Raw genomic sequence first — 16,076 nt, 5'->3', positions numbered from 1 at the left:
CGTCAAACTTTTCTTGTCATCGTTGCTACCGTGTTTAGTACGTCCTGGCCAGGTTGCGGAGGTACCAGTCTACGAGCCTGCGGCCAACCTTGGCCTCCGACACATGGATGAGGTCCTACCAAAATTAGCATTTTCCCGAGCTTTTTTTAACGTAGCAAAACTTACACCCTCCATGGCATAGTCCAAGTCGCTGCTGTTAACAACATCACCGTCAAGCAGACCGCCCTCGCTCCACCTGACCTGCCTGCTCCTCTGCTTGTTGACCAGAAGCCAGCACCGCAGCTTCTCCGGCTCAACATCCAAAAAGCCAGCGAGCTTTTTAAGGTCCATAGTCGTGTAGAGCTTGAGGTAGCTCTTAACCGTGGGAGACCACATGTTGTTCTTGACCTCCTCCATGAAGATGCGGCAGTGGTGGTCGATTGGGTCGACGTTGACCTCTGGGTTGTCAAAGTCAGGCGGGGTGGGCGAGATGAACTTGGGGCAAGCCTGGCGGAAAAGCTCCTCGAAGAGAGGGAGCGCCTCGGGACCGCCGCGCTGGAGGCGGTTGAACTGCTCGCCGTACTTCTCGCGCAGAGCAGTGTGGATCGTGTCGTCGAGCCTCGTGGGGTGGAAAGCGACGCAAATAGCAATAAGCGCGTACATCTGGTCGTTCTTCTTGGTGATTGAGTCGTACTGCGCGTTCTTCTGGAAGTTCTTGGTCCTCGAGACGTAGACGAGGATGTGGCTGAACATGCGAATGGCATCGGCGTAGCGGCGCATCATCATGTAGGAGAAGCCGACGTAGTAGTAGGTCGTAAAGTGGGCAGCCATGACGCGCGCAAACATAGCCTTCTTGTTGAGCTCAATGTCGTCCAGAGTCTTCAAAGCCAGGCTGAAGTCTCCGAGCAGACAGTGGACGCGGAGGAGACCAATGATGGAAAAGTATCCGAGCATCTTGTAAAGAGGGCGGTTGCCGTACTCGCCGGCATACTGAGCCGGGTCCTCGCCGCGCTTCATGGCGGCAAGCTGTTCGCTGATCTGAGACCGCTGGATCAGCGAGTACAGCACGTTGAGCACACTGTAGCAACCCCACGTGTTGGGGTTCTCCCGCAGCAGCTGAATCTCTTCCTCATTGTCTCCCTTGAGCGCAACCCTTTGTCTGTAGCTGCAGAAGCTGTTGAATTGGTAGATGAATTCGTCAATCACGTCCCAGGCCCAGTAGTACTGCATGTCGAGTCAGCTCCAGTGGCTTGCAGCCATTGATCCAAGCGCTGCTTACGTTGGGAACCTCGAGGTCCACGGGGCCGTCCGAGTTCAAGATGTAGTGAAAGAGGCTGCAGTAGTTGTCGTAGCTGGCGAACTTGGTCTCGAGCGTGGCCTGGTACTCGAGGGGCGTGGCGGCGGCGGCGAGCTGCGCGTGAATGTCTTGTCCACCCATCGAGGAGACGCGGTCGAGAGCCTCCATGCCGTCGTCGTACTGGACCTGCTCCTTGTAGTCGTTGGCGAGGGCCTCCTCCTCGACGTCCGAGTCATCATCGTGGACCCGCACGGGAGCCTCGCCGTGTTGTTGGGGCGGAACAGCCTGACGCAAGCTCATCTTGGGCGTGTTGGTCGAAGGGGCGGACGAGGTGAGAGAGATGGGCCGGTGCGAGGTGGAGCGTGGGTGTTGGCGGTGCCGCGTCTCGGCGAGGTCATGAATTTCCGCTTTTTCGCTTGCGGTGCGGATGCGGAAGGCGCTCTATCGATAAGGTCTGGCGGGGAGACCTTGTCATTCTTTGAAGCTCCCCGCGCCCATGACTACCTACACGTACCTTACTGCGGCTGCTGGTATTCCGGAAAACCCAAGTCTTCAGTCTTTTGGCGGGCGCTCATTTCACCATGGCCTCCACCTTCAAAGTCGCCGTGATCCAGCTCCATCCCAAGGTCTGCATCGTGGTCCCAAGCCCTACCATCTGCTCAACCCCACTTATGCCATGTTGTAGCCCTTCCAAATTGAACAAAACTTCAACAAAGCCGCTGAATTCGTGAAAACCGCGGCTGCACAAGGTGCCCAGTTGGCCGTCTTGCCCGAGTACCACTTGACCAACTGGATCCCAAAAGACGAGAAGTTTTTCCCTCTTTGCGACCAATGGGAGACATATCTCAAAAAATACCAGGCCCTGGCAAAAGAGCTCGGGATCAATATCGTACCAGGGACAATCGTGGAGAGACATCGAGACGCTGCAAAAGAGGAGGACAAGCTCCTTAACGTTGCTTACTTCATTGACCATCGCGGTGAGATTTTGGGCAAGTATGTCAAAAAGAATTTGTGGGGCCCCGAACGCGAACATTTGACCTCCTCCGGTCGAGACGTGCACGATGTTTTCGATACGCCGCTCGGGAGAGTTGGCATGCTTGTCTGCTGGGATCTCGCATTTCCAGAGGCAAGTGCTTGACGCCATCAATATTGACCTCATCTGACCATTCCAGGCATTCCGTGAACTCATTTCCCAAGGTGCCAAAATCATCATCATTCCGTGTTTCTGTCAGTCTAGACTGCAATGTGCTTTTTTAAAGGCAAGCTAACGCAGACTCAGGGACGCTGTATGATTGTTCGCCAGCTGGTCTCGCGCGCAATCCCTCTTCGGAAGCTCTCTTCCTCGACAGCACTCTCACTACTCGAGCCTTTGAGAACACCTGCGCAATCATTTTCGCAAATGCTGGAGGGCCTCCCGGTAAAGGATACGCTGGCGTCTCGCAAGTCACCGTCCCGTATGTGGGTCCTATCGCACGGTTAGGAAGTGCAGCAGAGGGCCTGTGTGTTGTCGACCTGGACATGTCCATTGTCGAAGATGCAGAGCAAAATTACAGGATTCGAGAGGACCTGGCGAGACATGATTGGCACTATGATTATAGGCATAGTGCAAAAGAAAAGCTCTGAGCGAGAAGCAACCTACATTCGCTGTTGGATTGCGAACATCCAAGCCAATTGAGCTGCAAGTATTGCTCGAATCTTTGATCTCCAACGTTGAAACATGTAGGAATAGCAAATGTTGTCTCAAAGGCCCCTGGAAAACGTCCGTGAAAGACCATGAGCAGGTCAGCACTAGTAGTGAAAGAGCATTCCAGAGCTTTGTGGGATTCGTAACTGCTAGTAGCCCGCTCTTCGAAAAGGGCTTCGAGAAGCAATCAAGTGCCTCTCTCGACCCCCTTTGAACGACAGACACACTTAAATTCTAGGTCATGGTTTGACTTGCTTTCAGGTTGCTGTATCTCGTGTTCACCAGACTCTTAACATTGAATAACGTACCGTGATGCCTCTTATTTACAGTCTTCCGACCTAACCCCGTGTAGTAACCGTTGTTTTTGTCCCATATGGCAGCCTAGCCATGAATCTATATCGCTGATGTCCAATTGTAATGCGAGACGAAAACCCATCTTACAACGCACCCAACTCCTTCAGCTTGGCGACCATGCCGTCGACGTCCTCGACCTTCTGGCCACCCTGTCTGGTTGGGGGCTCGGAAACCTTGACCGTCTTCAACCGCTGCTTCAAGTCGATGCCGTAGTCATCCAGCGCCTTCTTGACCAACGGCTTCTTCTTCGCCTTCATGATGTTGGGCAGACTCGCGTACCGCGGCTCGTTCAACCGCAGGTCCGTGGTGATGACCATGGGTAGCTTAGCCTTGATTGTGTCGACACCGCCGTCAACCTCCTTGGTGACTGTTACAGTGTCGTCCTTGATCTCGATCTTGGAGGCCTGCGTGGCCTGCGGCCAGCCCAGCAATCCCGCCAGCATCTGGCCTGTCTGGTTGGCGTCGTCGTCGATGCTCTGCTTGCCGAGGATGACAATGTTGGCCTTTTCCTGCTCGACCGTCTTCGCCAGGATCTTGGCTACGCCCAGCGGCTCCAGGTTGGCCGTGTCCGCCGCCTCGACGTGGATTCCGCGGTCGGCGCCCATGGCCATGGCGGTGCGCAGCACGTCTTGCGCCTTCGCCGGTCCCGCACTCCATGCAATGATTTCTTCGACCGGCTGTGCCTTGCGTTCGCGCAGGCGCACTGCCTCTTCGACAGACAGCTCATCGAATGGGTTCATGCTGTGCTTGACACCGGCGGTCTCGATGCCTGTTCCGGCCTTGTTGATGCGCGGCTTGATCTATATAGCTAATATTAATACTCGGTTCTCAAACAATGAAGCTTCCGAAGATGTATGTGAGCCTTGTATACGGCTGAAGCTGGGCGACAGGAATGCTTTGGCGGAAAGGCGAGACGAACCGCATAGTCAATGACTCTCTTTACCGGAACCAGAATGCGGAGGCTGGACATGGCGAATATGAGGGTCGACAAATGCCGAATGGACCAGACTAAATGTTCGGCGCGTTGGGGAACAGGGGGATTTGAGGACGAGTCCCGCGAGGTTGGCTGAGCGGCGGTGGAGGAGGAAAGGTGTAGTCGGATCGTTCCCCGCGAACGAAGCTTGTGATAGATTGCCGAAGGCGGCCGAGCTCGGCCCCTCGCCTTGCGGTCGTCGGACCCAACAAGGTGCTCAGTGCGGTTTAGATTCTCTTCTTTCTCTATTAAAACCACAAACCCCAACTCACACCAAACTGCCGAAGCTTGTCATCATGAATGCCTCACTCCGATGAGTAGAGGCCGGTATTACTCTACACCAAAAAATCAAACCGACTCCGTTTCTCGAAGAAAACAGTTGGAAAAAGCCATCCTTGGAAAAATGCTCAGGGGAATTCTGCAATGCTCTAACCAGCCCAACTCTTTACGCAAAAGTTCAGGATGCTGTCTACCAGTCACTCCAGCCATCGTCCTCCTTCTTCTGAGCTGCACCGCCTGGTCCTCCCTTTTTCATAGCTGCCGTACCGACACTCGTCGGCTTTGGCTTGTTTGCGACATCGCCAGCTGCGGCAAACTCGTCCCAGAAACTCTTCTTGTCTGCACTGGGTCCACTGGGCGCTTCGCCGAACGAGTCCCAGAAGTCTTTGTGCTCGGCATCTGGTCCGGACTTTTTGGCGGCGCCGCCGCGGGGCGCTAATCTATCATCGCCTTCTACGAAACGATTGAAGCTTTCCGCGGCATTCTTGGTGGTGTGTTGGAAAGTCTGGCCAAGGTCAAGTGCCCTCTGACGAGCTTGCGCTGCGAGATCCGCTTCTGCTAGCTGTAGTTTGGAGGACATGAGCGCACGTCAGGTCAAGCATTTCACAAAGCACTCACCTTTTCCATGTTTGGCTTCACCCAGCCCTCATACCCTGTCATGGCAGTCTTTTGAACAGTCGTACTAAACCAGCCAAAGCCTTTGGTCAATGCAGCCATCGGATCCTTTTGAAAATCGTCGATGCCGGGAACACCTCCTTGTTGCTGTCTCTCTGGGAACGGATCGCTGCCAAAGCCCGTGAATTTACCTCCCTGGTTTGGTGGCAGACCATCGGGCCTGTTGGCGTTTTCCGCGCCGAGTTGCGCAAAATACGCCTCGTTCTTTGCCTTTGATGACATGGCGTTCGTGCCCAAGCTGGGTGATCCAGATCGCGCCGAGCCTATCCCATCCATGCTTCTGTTCACTGGAGTCTGGCTTCTGCTCCCGATAGCGCTGCCCGGCAATCTTGATCCGCTTGTTTGTGGCTCATGCCTGGCCGGCTTCTTTTCACTCTTGGGCTGCGGCACGTATTCCTTGCCCTCGACTTTTGCGGTGAGCCTGTCCTTCCATTCTTCGCCAGCCTCACTGTCATAGCGCTCGTTGATTGTAGAGTCCTCGAAGGTGCGGCCCTCGAGCTGGTTTGAAGCGTGGGCATTGAAAAAGTCTTGCCAGGGTTTGTTGCCACCGTTCTTCATTCGAGTAAGCTCGGCAGGCTTGAATGCGTCCATGGTGATACTGCGAACGAAGGAGATGTGTACGCCAAGGCCTCGATGAACGCCAGAGCATTGGAGGCACATGAAGATGCCGAACTTTGGGGAAGCCTGTAATAATTGTGGGTCAGCGCTTGTGATCATATGATGGCCATTCATTGCGAGCAAGCGGTGCCTCTTGTATGCGCGAAGGGAGGCCTTGGGTGTTGGGGATAGAGACATACCCATTGTGGACTTGGGGCGTTGCAGTCGACGCACTGGTTATTACCATTTTCCTTTTGAATGACCAGGAGCTACAGGTATCGGCTGTATTGTTAGCGACTGTTACTCTTTCTTGGTCCTCTCGCTTTAGCACCGCGATCAAGTCGCAGAAGCTGCTATTTGCGCGACGACATTACGATGGCGTGGCGCTTACCTTGCTCCTGGTCTCCGGATCAATTTCCCAGGATTTACTCATGGTTGCGGCGCGAGCGTTTGTTCCGAAGCGGTCGATTTAAAGGGAGGCTGGCGATCAAGACGAGATGAGGTGTCGATTGGGCGTGGTCAGAAGTCGCGTGTGCTTGACTTGCCCGGGAATGGAGCTCTCACGGCTGAGAGTGGTCAGGGAGTGGTCTCGCGTCGGGGGATGTTCTGCGAAAGTCGCTCAAGCCATGCGAGATGTCGAGGGGGGCAGCGCGGTGGATGCTGCAGCTGCTTGGACCGTGCTGAGGCCGGGGCGCCCAGAAGATATTCAGGCACGCCGACGACACTCCACTTGTCCACCACCGCTTTGTCCACAAACCTATGTCCACCCTCGAAGAGCTCTTTTCACGCCCACCCCATGGTCTGCAATGGCCGTAGGCAAAACTTTCCACCAGCCCTGAAACTTAATTCTTTTGTCTCGAGCGGCTAGACCCGAGAGGCCGACTTGCTCACAACTTCAGGATCAAACGTCGCGTAAAGGCTGCGGAGAATGTGAAGATAGGTCTTGGACACATGTGCGCCGCGCAACAGCATCGTGGATGTAAGAAGGAATGAAACCTCTTGATACTTCTGCTGCATCTCGGAAGTCTTGCTCTACAACTGCAGGTGAGGCTGGAGAGCATTCATTCACTACTTGATTGCGCCTTGGGAGCTGTTGTTCACCAAGCCGCTAGGTTCCTGGCGTACGATTTCTGTCGACTCTTACTGTGGCAGCGAGCATGGGAAACATCGCTGGACCTTCAAAAGCTTGGTGCGGACCACTCATGATCCATGTGAAAGATCTACTCTACTACTACCCAAAGGGGTTCCGACCTGAGCTTGGTAAAGGATAAATACACTGGTGTATGGGCAGTACCGAAATGGCCAAGAATAAGGCAAAGTTCCCTCAGTAACTACATTTTGTGTATCGATTCCACCTATTTCCTCTGCAGCTGCCCGTCTATCGCGAAGTTCGACGTCAGCTCAGCAGACCGGAATCGTCAGTCGTGAGATCAAGTTTGACGACTCGGCAAAATGACTTCGCCGTACTTGTTCGTTTTGATCTCTGAATTTCAGCTTAGTGCAGTACGCTGTCCTGCGCAGAGTCGGAGAAGCAGTCAGAGTCTCCCCAATCAAGCATCGTTCATTTCCGTCGCCATACCTTGGCGGTCGGCGATCGGATTTCTTGCTACCACAACACACGGTTATCACCGGTAACGACATATATACCATTCGCCGCGTAATCCCTGCGCCTCATGGATAACGAAGATCCTTCGCCTTCTCTCGCAGACTTCGATGACAGGCGCGATACAATGTCCGGAACCATTTGAGCTCGCCTACTTCTTTATAAAATCAGTATCACCGGCTCGGGGGCCGACTAATCCGTTGCCCGCTGTAAATTTTGAAAGGCTCCCGGGCCAAGACGCTCCAGTGGTCACCATGCAGCGGACTACCATTTTGGGAAAGGCTTGAGATGTCGACCCCTCCTTCTATGGAGGAGGTGTAGCTATAATGCGCCAGATTCGGATACAAAGTGCCGTCGTTAGCCTCCCTCTCACAATGACTTTAGTTTTCTCGGTAGGAATTGGAGTATAAAAGCTTCAAAAGACTCCACGACACAAGGTTTGGCATGCTTTTTCAAATCAATAATTCATTTCCTTGAAGACTCGTAATCAATCTCGAAAGCCACAGCCCAAAAAAAAAAAAAAAAAAAAAGATGACGACCGAGACGGGCCGCGGCTATCACAACACCTCATCGGTGTACTTTTTTCCGAATGAGTAATTAGTCCCACCATTTCCATGGATTCATCTTGAACACAGCACAGTCTGACCACTTGGCCAGCACCGTCGAACAAGACCGCCTCAATGCCCAATCTTCAGCCATCAAGTCCATGCTTGAAGGCCGCGTCACTTTGGCGCCCCTGCCTCCGAACCCGTCCAGAATCCTCGACATAGGCTGCGGCACCGGGCACGCCACTCTCGACATCGCGCGCCAGTATCCTTCGGCCCAGGTCTACGGCTTGGACATTTCGCCGGTGCCAGAGAAATCAGTCAAAGAAGCGCCGCCAAACCTACATTTTCTTACAGGCAACATTCTCGACGTCCATCCCACAGCGGCGGCCAGCAGCACGGCACACTCAGGGGATGAAGCCCCTCCCAGCAGTGACGAGCTAAACACCACGCTGCAACCCAACACGTTCACGCACGTCTTCGCGCGCTTGCTCGTCATGGGCATGAACAACTGGCCGGGCCTCATCTCGCGAGCCTACTCACTCCTCGCGCCGGGCGGCTACCTCGAGCTACAAGAGCTGGACATCTGGTTCCGTGACGCGAACGGCACGCACATTGAGCACGAGTTCGAGGACTTCATGGGCACGGCGATGCGGGAGCGCGGGCTGGATATGCGGGCAGGCCCAAACATGGCTGAGCGCATGCGCGCCGCTGGCTTTGTCGACGTCGAGGTGCACCGGCGTCGCTGGGTCGTCAAGGCGTTGCCTGGTGAGCCAGTGTCCGAGATGACCCGCTATGCGTCCGTTGCTATGCCGGCCAACATAGATGAAATTGCTCGGAAGCTTGCCAAGCCGCAGACGGATCGCTGGGGCAAGCCCGAGGCCGTGGAACAGATGAAGAAGACTACGCATGAGCGCGTCTTTTCGCAGCCTGGCGCCCACTGCGAGTACTTTGTGACGATTGGGAGGAAGCCCGAGGCACAGAGGGAAAAGAGCGAGTAGGGTGGATCGAACGAGTCTCTCTGCCGCTTGGTGGAATTGCGGGCAAAGCGAGATGTGAAGAAGTTACGTGTGGGTTCAAAAGGATATGACTTGACATGAAGCAAGCAGAGTTTCAGGGTTCCAGTAGCTAATTTCTTTCACGCATTCACTACCCTTCCCTTGCCGTGCGCCATGGTCGAAGTTCTACGTATTACGGTTCTCCGACAACTCCGTCTATCCCAGCTTCCAGAGCATAACGTCTGTCCAAGAAAATAGTAACTCGGGTGGGCACTAACTCATCACCCGTCCAATCGTTGACAACATCAGTTGTCAACGACAATATCAATCAATTCAGTTGGCACCTCCGGTTCGTTAACGCAACACAACCTAACCCTTTGGTCGAATGAATTGATTGACAAAATATTGGCGTGTAGTTTTCACAAGGCTAGCATGTAAAGCTATTTAGGGGAGGCATCTTCAAATTGATATCTGTCTCTTACAGGTCTCTCTTAGCAGCAAGAAAGGGCAGTGGTTTTGAAGTATGGTGTTTGGTCGGGGGGTAAAATTCAGCACAGTAGTAGTCAAGGCTGAATTCGACGCTCAATTTCGCAGCGCTACCGGTCAATGTTTTTCAATTCAATTCAATTCAACAACGCATTCTACACCCACTGTTGTCTACACAATGTGGACCGGCATTTGACGACGTCAGTGAATTGATGCCCACCCTGATGATAATTCGGGACCTAGCCACAGAGTGAACGACCGTTTCCTTAGTTGGCGCATTTGTGTTGATAATCGAATGCTGCTTGGACACAGCCACAGTGCTGGGTGTGACTTATTTGGACACCCACCGTGAGGACTCCGGTCTAACTTGTGGTATCTTCTAGAGAGGATCAAGATTGGGGAACAGTACTCCCTTCGACCAGAGGCCGGACGTCAAGAATGTGCTTTCAATGTCAATGAGCCAGTGTACCTTGAGTTGCGTCCAGCATTAAACATGTCGTACTCTAGAAAAGCGCTTTGCATCGCAAAAGTGGGAATTTAGTAAATAGTACGACTCCAAGAACAAAACCCAAGTCTAATGCTCTTTGTGTAGTACAACCACCCTACTATCAACTCCACCGCCGGTCGCCACGCGTGCGCGCCAGGAGGTATCATGTGTCTCATTTACCGCTGCTGGTGTCGTTTTATCTGACGTCACCTAGAAAATTGCTGCCTGCCTCGTACGAACAACACCCGTTGACTACAACCGCTTAGTTGGACTCGGCGTAGTAGAAGTTCTCCTCGGGAACACGGCCGCGCATGAACTGGGGCTCGGAACCGCGGACGTAGATGTCCTCGTAGAGGATTCTGGGGGTAGGCTCCGGCGGGGGCATCTTCTCAGCCTCAGCAACCTCGGCGTCGACGTCGGCGCGCGCCTTCTTGTCGATCGACTTGAGCTCCTCCTCGCTGGTGACGCCCCAGTCGAGCAGCCTCTGCTTAAGGCCGGCAATGGGGTCGTTGGTGCTACGCATGCGCTGGATCTCCTCACGGGTCTAACATCTCAATTAGTAATTGGGACAATCCGAGTTCAACAGAGAACCTACGCGGTAGGTGGTACCGGGGTCGGACATGGAGTGACCACCGTATCTGTAGGTAACGAATTCGTAGACGAGAGGACCGTTGCCGGCAGTGCACCACTCCTTGCCGAACTGGACGGCAGCCTTGACGGCGAGGACGTCCATGCCGTTAATCTTGAGACCAGGAATGTACTGACCACGCTTGTAGTAGTCGGTCAAGGCGGAAGAACGGGCGGCAGAAGTGCCCATGCCGTACTTGTTATCTGTACTTCTGTTAGCCCCCACATCGAGCCTTCTCCGGACAGGTGACCGTACTCTCGCAGCCAAAGATGACGGGGAGGTTCCACAGCTTGGCCATGTTGAAAGCCTCAAAGACCTGACCCTGGTTGCTGGCACCATCACCGTACAGGGCGATGCTAACGTTCTTGGTGCCCATGTACTTCTCAGCAAAGCCAAGACCAGCGCCAACAGGGACCTGAGCGCCGACGATACCGTTACCACCGAAGAAGCCAGGAGCAAACATGTGCATAGAGCCACCCTTGCCGTAGGCGATACCCTCCCGACGACCAAGGAGCTCGCCAATGATGCTCTTGACAGTACCTCCACGCATGTAGGCGTAGCCGTGGCAGCGGTAGGCGGTGATGATCTTGTCGGCCTTGGTGACGGCGTGCTCCATGCCAGTGGCAACGGCCTCCTGACCAGTGGAAAGATGGCAGAAACCACGAATCTTCTTCTCCTTGTACAGACGGTCGGCGGCCATTTCCATGCGGCTGCGGGGAAGCCAACGTTAGCGGGAGCTGATCCACCTGGCATTTACCAGCCCGAGCCGGCAATTGAATAAACGGAATCATCGTACCGAGTTGCAATCATGTCGTAGTACATCTGCTTGAGCTCCTTCTTGGAGGTGGTGAGGTCGTAGGACGGAGGGTCGAGCTCGTAAGTCTCAAAGGACTCGTCCGACAGTCGGACGTCGAAGGGCTTGTCATCCTCCTGTTGTCGCGAGCGTCAGTCGTCAATTGCACGCCATCTCATCAGCCCAAAAGGCAATGGATCCAACTAACGGCGGGGACAGCGTCGCGGTCGACGTGCGACGAGGCGGCGTCGGTGGTGACGGAACGGCGCGCAGCAACGGGGGCAGCGTATACGCGGCGCAGCGGGGCCGCGGCCGAGGTCCTCAGGGCACGCGACAACATGGCGGAGGACTGGTGGGGGGAGGGGAGAGGGTGGTCGGTGGTGGTGGAGAGGAAAGGTGGTGTGGGTGAGATGGAGCTCAGATAATTCTCTGTTGGGGTCTCCGGCGGGATCCAGTTGGGAAAAGCACAGCTCGCCGCCGCGCTGAGCCCTTGATTGTCCGATCATTTCTCCGACACGGAGCGGCTTGTAGCGGCTCGTCGGGCTCTGGCATTTGGCATGCCATTCCCGTCCTCTCTTAAGAACAATTCACGACTGTTTCTCTACCCAAGCTCGCATCGTCTTGATGCTTTGCAAATGGCGGCGTTGTGAGCGGCCAGCGATCGGCCAAACGGCCCAAGCAGTCCCGCCTCATCAACTCTGTCGGCTTCAACCATCCCATCAAAATCGATTGGTATCTAAACTGTGCTTTTCACGAACCCGCCTGCCCAGCAATGCAATGTTCCAGTGACCCGTAGACGCCGCACCCAACTTGACCAGCCCAATATCAATCCTGACCCGTTTCCCATCTTCACTTGCGCCTCTTGGTTTCCATGACCTCGTCATCATCGTCCGAGACGTCGTCAACAATCGCCTTGCGCTTTGACGGGATTGTCCTTGAGCTTCTGCCCTCGCCATTGGCAGCCCTCTTCTCTGCAGCCTCGAGAAGCCTCTGGTAATCATACTCGACACCACTCAGAACATGCTCAACCCTTTCCACCCTTTCGCTGGCGTCAACCTGCATCAACTGGTCGCGGTTGTGATTGTAAAGCCTCTCCTTGACCAAGTGCCTCCAGAAATAGTAACGCCGATCATTTGCATCCGCTGCCTTGTGCTTACGCGTGATGCGGGCGGGCTGGCGGTTCATTGGGGGAATCTTGCTCATCGTGTGCATCTCGACCAGACGGTGGAATTGGCGAGTCGAAATCTTGGATTCGCGTCGCAACTTGGAAAGCACTTCTTCGGGCAAGATGAGGTGCGAAGGTGTCGTGGCGTCGGGGCGCAAAGCGTCTTCGGGGACCGAATCAGCCACGGTGAGGGATTCGAATTCGGAGTTGCTGCGAAGGCGCGCAAGGTCGCACCAGTCCCGGAGATCGTCGAACGCCTCGTTCGGGTCCTCGACTGTCACCTCAAAAACATTCGAATCGTTCAGGAAATGAGACATCATGGCGTTGTAGAGATGGCTGCCATGCGCCTGGCCTTGGAATGGAGGGATGATGACGAATTGGGAAATGCGCTCGCGGGATGGGGAGTCCAGAGGGCTCGCAGGCTTAGGGAGATCACCCGGCTTGCTATCTTGACCAAGGACTGACGGTGAAGGGAAGACCCAGAGACGGTACGTGGTTGAGAAGCCGGCAAAGGTGTACGGAGAGGCATCAGCATCGTCCTCCAACGGAGTGACCTCGTACCTGCCCTCGTTAGCTCGGAGTCAGAATGTGTCAGTCGGGGCCTCACAAAAGGAAAGTCTTCCAGCGCTCCATGGTCCAGTCAAAGTCTTCGAGGTTTTGCAGAGTACCACCCTCGATGAATAGAGGGATGAGAATCTGCATGCGATGAAGGATCTCCCTGAGCGTAGGGTCGGCCAGAGATCCGTACCAGATCTCGAACTGCCTGCCACCCTGCGAGTATCTGTGCAGACGTTGGCCGGGAGGACGCCATTTGCTGTCGGCAGCATCGTCTCCGTTCTTGGTAGCGTTGTCGGGGCGCAAGGCATCAGGGTGCAGGAATTCCTTTAGTATCGCCTCCAGATCCATGGCCTTGGTCTCTCCAATGGGAACCCATTTCTTGTCGTATTTTATCTGCAGCGAAGGCTTGAGATCATGCGCGGCAAAGTTGAGATTCAGTTCCAAGTCGCTGTAGCCGAAGATGGTCTCGTCTTCCCCGAAAATGGGGTAGGTAAAGGCCGGGTTGAAGGGCTCTTCGAAGACTGGTTTGCCGCGGCGCACCAGGTTGATCTGAAGCGCCTCGTTCGAGTTTGCGACAACTACGCGACTGTCAGCACAAAGCGTGCAATACGGTGAAGGAAAGCCTACACTCCTGAATGGCCTCGATGCCCAAGCTATCGGCCATCTTGTAACCTTGTCGTCAGAGCCAAGCTGGTGGTGTCGGTTGTAGTTGTGTGCTGTTGGCTGGTGGTGAGGCGGAAGCTCTTCGTTAGCTCCCGCGCGCAGACGCGTCAGGCGAGGCGCTAGCGCGCGGGCAGGCAACCGTGCGCAAATGTATCAGCCCTACAGCTGCAAAGTTGTGGCCGCTGCCAACCCTACATGAAGCTCCATCGACTTCACCTGGCGCTAGCAAAAGCTTCAGTGTGGATCCTGAGCAGGAGGATTCAAAGCTCCACGTCCAATGCTTCTCATGGAGCAGAAAACTTTCAACATTCAGACTTCCAACTGGGATGCTTTGAAGACCCACTTCCACATGCCGCAGGGCCACCATTAGCTGCCTCGACTACCAACACTCTCCTCCCTCCCATATCGCCAGACTCCCAGCCGCAGCCCTCGCGTCCCTTATCTTTTCACCGGCCTTACGCATGTCGTCGCTCGCTCGAGGTCGTTCCTTCTGAAAACTCTTCGATCTCCAAGGCGCAAGCCGTTCAACAACCGCCGCCATGTGGAACGGCCTTTTCATGCTGCTCGGCCTGAGCATGATCATGGCCATCTCGTGCGTCAAACGGAGCGATTCGTACCGCGTGGCTGACACCCGTTAGATCTTTTTTGGCTGGATCCCTACCACTCTCCTTTTCGCTGTCGCAGCGCAATCTTCGCTTCATCTCGGCGCTCGGCAGCGGCGTGCTCATCGGCACAGCTCTGATTGTCATCATTCCCGAAGGCATCGAGACTTTATACACTGCGCACTCTGATTCGCGTTCTCTCTCGACTCGAAATGTCCAATGGCACGGTGCAGGATTACCTCGGGCGATTGTCGCTCGGACGAACAATTTGGAAGACGTAAAACAGCTGGAGAGAAGGGAGGATTTGATCTACGTGGAGCGCAGCACAGAAAATGTCGCGGATCTGACCCGCCGCGATGCAGAGCCAGCCAGTCAAGACGAACAAGAGAAAGACTCTCCATCTGCAGGAGAGCATCACGACGACTCCCATGGACACGAACCCCATGCCTGGGTGGGGATATCGCTGGTCCTGGGCTTCATCCTCATGTACCTCATAGACGCTTTGCCCTCAGTCTTCGCCTCGACACCTTCTCGTCCCCTCCATATATCGCTGTCCAATCTCTCCAGCGGCCTCCACCACTCGCCCTCGCACTCGCCCGCGCTCCACCCAGTCGACGCGCCGCCGCCGCCATCCTCTAACCCTCCAGCCACAACCATTGGCCTGGTCATCCACGCGGCCGCCGACGGCATCGCGCTCGGCGCCTCGTCCAGCACGTCGAGCGCAAAGCTCGGCATCATCGTCTTCATCGCCATCATGGTGCACAAGGCGCCAGCGGCTTTTGGCCTGACGTCGGTGCTGCTCAAGCAGGGCCTCAGCAAGCGGACGGCTCGCGGCCACTTGCTCGTCTTCAGCCTCGCCGCGCCCGTCGGCGCGCTCGTCACCTGGATCGCCGTCAACATGCTCGGCCGCGAGACGCTGGGCGGCGAGCAGGGCATGCAGTTTGCGACGGGCTGCGTGCTGCTGTTTTCGGGCGGGACTTTTCTGTAAGCGCCCTCTTCCCTTCTCCCATCTGACAAATCCCTTATCCCGCTATTCACCCAACGCTCTAACACACACTCTCTCCAGTTACGTCGCCATGCACAGCATGCAAGAAGCCGCCGGCAGTGCAAGCGCTCACGGAGCGCACTCGCCGCACCGCTCGCCGCTCTCCAATGGCTATGGCGGCGGCGATGGGGGCCTCCTCGACAGCGGTGACGCCAGACAGGCGGGCGGCATCAGCGGATCTGACGTTGCGGTGCAGGCAATTGGCATGCTCGTGCCCTTGCTGGCGCAAATTGGGCACGGGGGTCACTAGTGAAAGGTGTCTGTCCAGAACAAGACTTCCTCGACAACATAGAAAGGGGAAGATGCCACTGATGGTGGAAACTGCAGGTTACGGCTGTGAGCGTAGGAAAACCACCACAACCACCCACCATCCTACTGCCATCTCATCTACGAGTTACGTGTGTATGGGACCGGGACGGCGGGACGGGACGGGACGAGACGGGCCGTGCATGTCAACGACAGCGAGCATCATCTCACATTGGACGTCGGGGCGTTTCTCAGTGTCTGTCTGGCGAGGGCATCTGTCCCCCTTCAATGTCTGTAATGCGACAATTTCAAAAAAGACTCCGGTACCGATGCGGCTATTGGGAAAACTTTTGCTCCCGCACCGCACTAATAATGATCTGACCAACGGACCGTGGGAGACGGGCGGGCGGGCGGGCGGC

General features: G+C 55.3%; 8 protein-coding genes across 8 annotated transcripts; 3 read left to right on the top strand and 5 right to left on the bottom strand.

Annotated features, from left to right (window-relative positions):
• Positions 1-34: 34 nt before the first annotated feature.
• IWZ02DRAFT_381853 (eukaryotic translation initiation factor 3) lies at positions 35-1,576 on the bottom strand (the record flags this gene model as incomplete). Its single annotated transcript, XM_066765189.1, has 3 exons — positions 35-115; positions 166-1,203; positions 1,259-1,576. The coding sequence occupies 3 exons, from the start codon at positions 1,574-1,576 to the stop codon at positions 35-37; spliced, it is 1,437 nt and encodes a 478-aa protein (XP_066620974.1).
• Positions 1,577-1,857: 281 nt separating this feature from the next.
• IWZ02DRAFT_470947 (carbon-nitrogen hydrolase) lies at positions 1,858-2,899 on the top strand (the record flags this gene model as incomplete). The annotated part of the gene is made up of 4 exons (XM_066768833.1): positions 1,858-1,902; positions 1,962-2,402; positions 2,449-2,503; positions 2,556-2,899. 4 exons carry the CDS (start codon positions 1,858-1,860, stop codon positions 2,897-2,899), a joined length of 885 nt encoding a protein of 294 aa, XP_066620973.1.
• A 132-nt stretch (positions 2,900-3,031) lies between these two features.
• Positions 3,032-4,520, bottom strand: IWZ02DRAFT_43513 (uncharacterized protein). Its single transcript, XM_066766419.1, has 2 exons — positions 4,234-4,520; positions 3,032-4,114 (listed from the first exon to the last, which is right to left on the bottom strand). The coding sequence occupies exons 1-2, from the start codon at positions 4,282-4,284 to the stop codon at positions 3,398-3,400; spliced, it is 768 nt and encodes a 255-aa protein (XP_066620972.1). The 5' UTR covers positions 4,285-4,520; the 3' UTR covers positions 3,032-3,397.
• A 236-nt stretch (positions 4,521-4,756) lies between these two features.
• On the bottom strand, positions 4,757-6,525 carry IWZ02DRAFT_423641 (ADP-ribosylation factor GTPase-activating protein 1; the record flags this gene model as incomplete). Its single annotated transcript, XM_066765876.1, has 4 exons — positions 6,230-6,525; positions 6,039-6,107; positions 5,185-5,925; positions 4,757-5,128 (listed from the first exon to the last, which is right to left on the bottom strand). Exons 1-4 carry the CDS (start codon positions 6,269-6,271, stop codon positions 4,757-4,759), a joined length of 1,224 nt encoding a protein of 407 aa, XP_066620971.1. The 5' UTR covers positions 6,272-6,525.
• Positions 6,526-7,575: 1,050 nt separating this feature from the next.
• IWZ02DRAFT_423636 (S-adenosyl-L-methionine-dependent methyltransferase) lies at positions 7,576-8,987 on the top strand (the record flags this gene model as incomplete). Its single annotated transcript, XM_066765875.1, has 2 exons — positions 7,576-8,034; positions 8,099-8,987. Exons 1-2 carry the CDS (start codon positions 7,973-7,975, stop codon positions 8,985-8,987), a joined length of 951 nt encoding a protein of 316 aa, XP_066620970.1. The 5' UTR covers positions 7,576-7,972.
• A 955-nt stretch (positions 8,988-9,942) lies between these two features.
• IWZ02DRAFT_43474 (dehydrogenase E1 component-domain-containing protein) lies at positions 9,943-11,850 on the bottom strand. Its single transcript, XM_066766389.1, has 5 exons — positions 11,587-11,850; positions 11,382-11,515; positions 10,841-11,295; positions 10,553-10,788; positions 9,943-10,501 (listed from the first exon to the last, which is right to left on the bottom strand). The coding sequence occupies exons 1-5, from the start codon at positions 11,716-11,718 to the stop codon at positions 10,220-10,222; spliced, it is 1,239 nt and encodes a 412-aa protein (XP_066620969.1). The 5' UTR covers positions 11,719-11,850; the 3' UTR covers positions 9,943-10,219.
• A 227-nt stretch (positions 11,851-12,077) lies between these two features.
• IWZ02DRAFT_457721 (acyl-CoA N-acyltransferase) lies at positions 12,078-13,836 on the bottom strand. The gene is made up of 3 exons (XM_066767952.1): positions 13,729-13,836; positions 13,151-13,679; positions 12,078-13,104 (listed from the first exon to the last, which is right to left on the bottom strand). The coding sequence occupies exons 1-3, from the start codon at positions 13,763-13,765 to the stop codon at positions 12,228-12,230; spliced, it is 1,443 nt and encodes a 480-aa protein (XP_066620968.1). The 5' UTR covers positions 13,766-13,836; the 3' UTR covers positions 12,078-12,227.
• A 124-nt stretch (positions 13,837-13,960) lies between these two features.
• On the top strand, positions 13,961-16,071 carry IWZ02DRAFT_457718 (ZIP metal ion transporter-like protein). The gene is made up of 3 exons (XM_066767951.1): positions 13,961-14,356; positions 14,403-15,350; positions 15,433-16,071. The coding sequence occupies exons 1-3, from the start codon at positions 14,304-14,306 to the stop codon at positions 15,659-15,661; spliced, it is 1,230 nt and encodes a 409-aa protein (XP_066620967.1). The 5' UTR covers positions 13,961-14,303; the 3' UTR covers positions 15,662-16,071.
• Positions 16,072-16,076: the final 5 nt, after the last annotated feature.

The sequence above is a fragment of the Phyllosticta citriasiana genome (assembly GCF_038021145.1).
Source record: "Phyllosticta citriasiana strain CBS 120426 chromosome Unknown IWZ02scaffold_10, whole genome shotgun sequence".
NCBI classification, from domain to species: Eukaryota; Fungi; Ascomycota; class Dothideomycetes; order Botryosphaeriales; family Phyllostictaceae; genus Phyllosticta; species Phyllosticta citriasiana.
Note: the sequence above shows the minus strand (reverse complement) of the source record. Positions and strands in the feature narration are given on the sequence as shown.

Excerpts from the sequence above, each read along its gene's own strand:
- IWZ02DRAFT_43513 (XM_066766419.1), bottom strand. The coding sequence starts at position 4,284 with ATGTCCAGCCTCCGCATTCTGGTTCCGGTAAAGAGAGTCATTGACTAT. Across the intron at positions 4,115-4,233 it reads AGAGAGTCATTGACTATGCG|ATCAAGCCGCGCATCAACAA; the intron begins GTTCGTCTCGCC and ends TTAGCTATATAG.
- IWZ02DRAFT_43474 (XM_066766389.1), bottom strand. The coding sequence starts at position 11,718 with ATGTTGTCGCGTGCCCTGAGGACCTCGGCCGCGGCCCCGCTGCGCCGC. Across the intron at positions 11,516-11,586 it reads ACCGCGACGCTGTCCCCGCC|GAGGATGACAAGCCCTTCGA; the intron begins GTTAGTTGGATC and ends TCGCGACAACAG. Across the intron at positions 10,502-10,552 it reads ACCCCGGTACCACCTACCGC|ACCCGTGAGGAGATCCAGCG; the intron begins GTAGGTTCTCTG and ends TTGAGATGTTAG.
- IWZ02DRAFT_457721 (XM_066767952.1), bottom strand. The coding sequence starts at position 13,765 with ATGGCCGATAGCTTGGGCATCGAGGCCATTCAGGAGT. Across the intron at positions 13,680-13,728 it reads CATCGAGGCCATTCAGGAGT|TTGTCGCAAACTCGAACGAG; the intron begins GTAGGCTTTCCT and ends ACAGTCGCGTAG. Across the intron at positions 13,105-13,150 it reads CGCTGGAAGACTTTCCTTTT|GTACGAGGTCACTCCGTTGG; the intron begins GTGAGGCCCCGA and ends TAACGAGGGCAG.
- IWZ02DRAFT_457718 (XM_066767951.1), top strand. The coding sequence starts at position 14,304 with ATGTGGAACGGCCTTTTCATGCTGCTCGGCCTGAGCATGATCATGGCC. Across the intron at positions 14,357-14,402 it reads AGCATGATCATGGCCATCTC|ATCTTTTTTGGCTGGATCCC; the intron begins GTGCGTCAAACG and ends GACACCCGTTAG. Across the intron at positions 15,351-15,432 it reads TTTTCGGGCGGGACTTTTCT|TTACGTCGCCATGCACAGCA; the intron begins GTAAGCGCCCTC and ends CACTCTCTCCAG.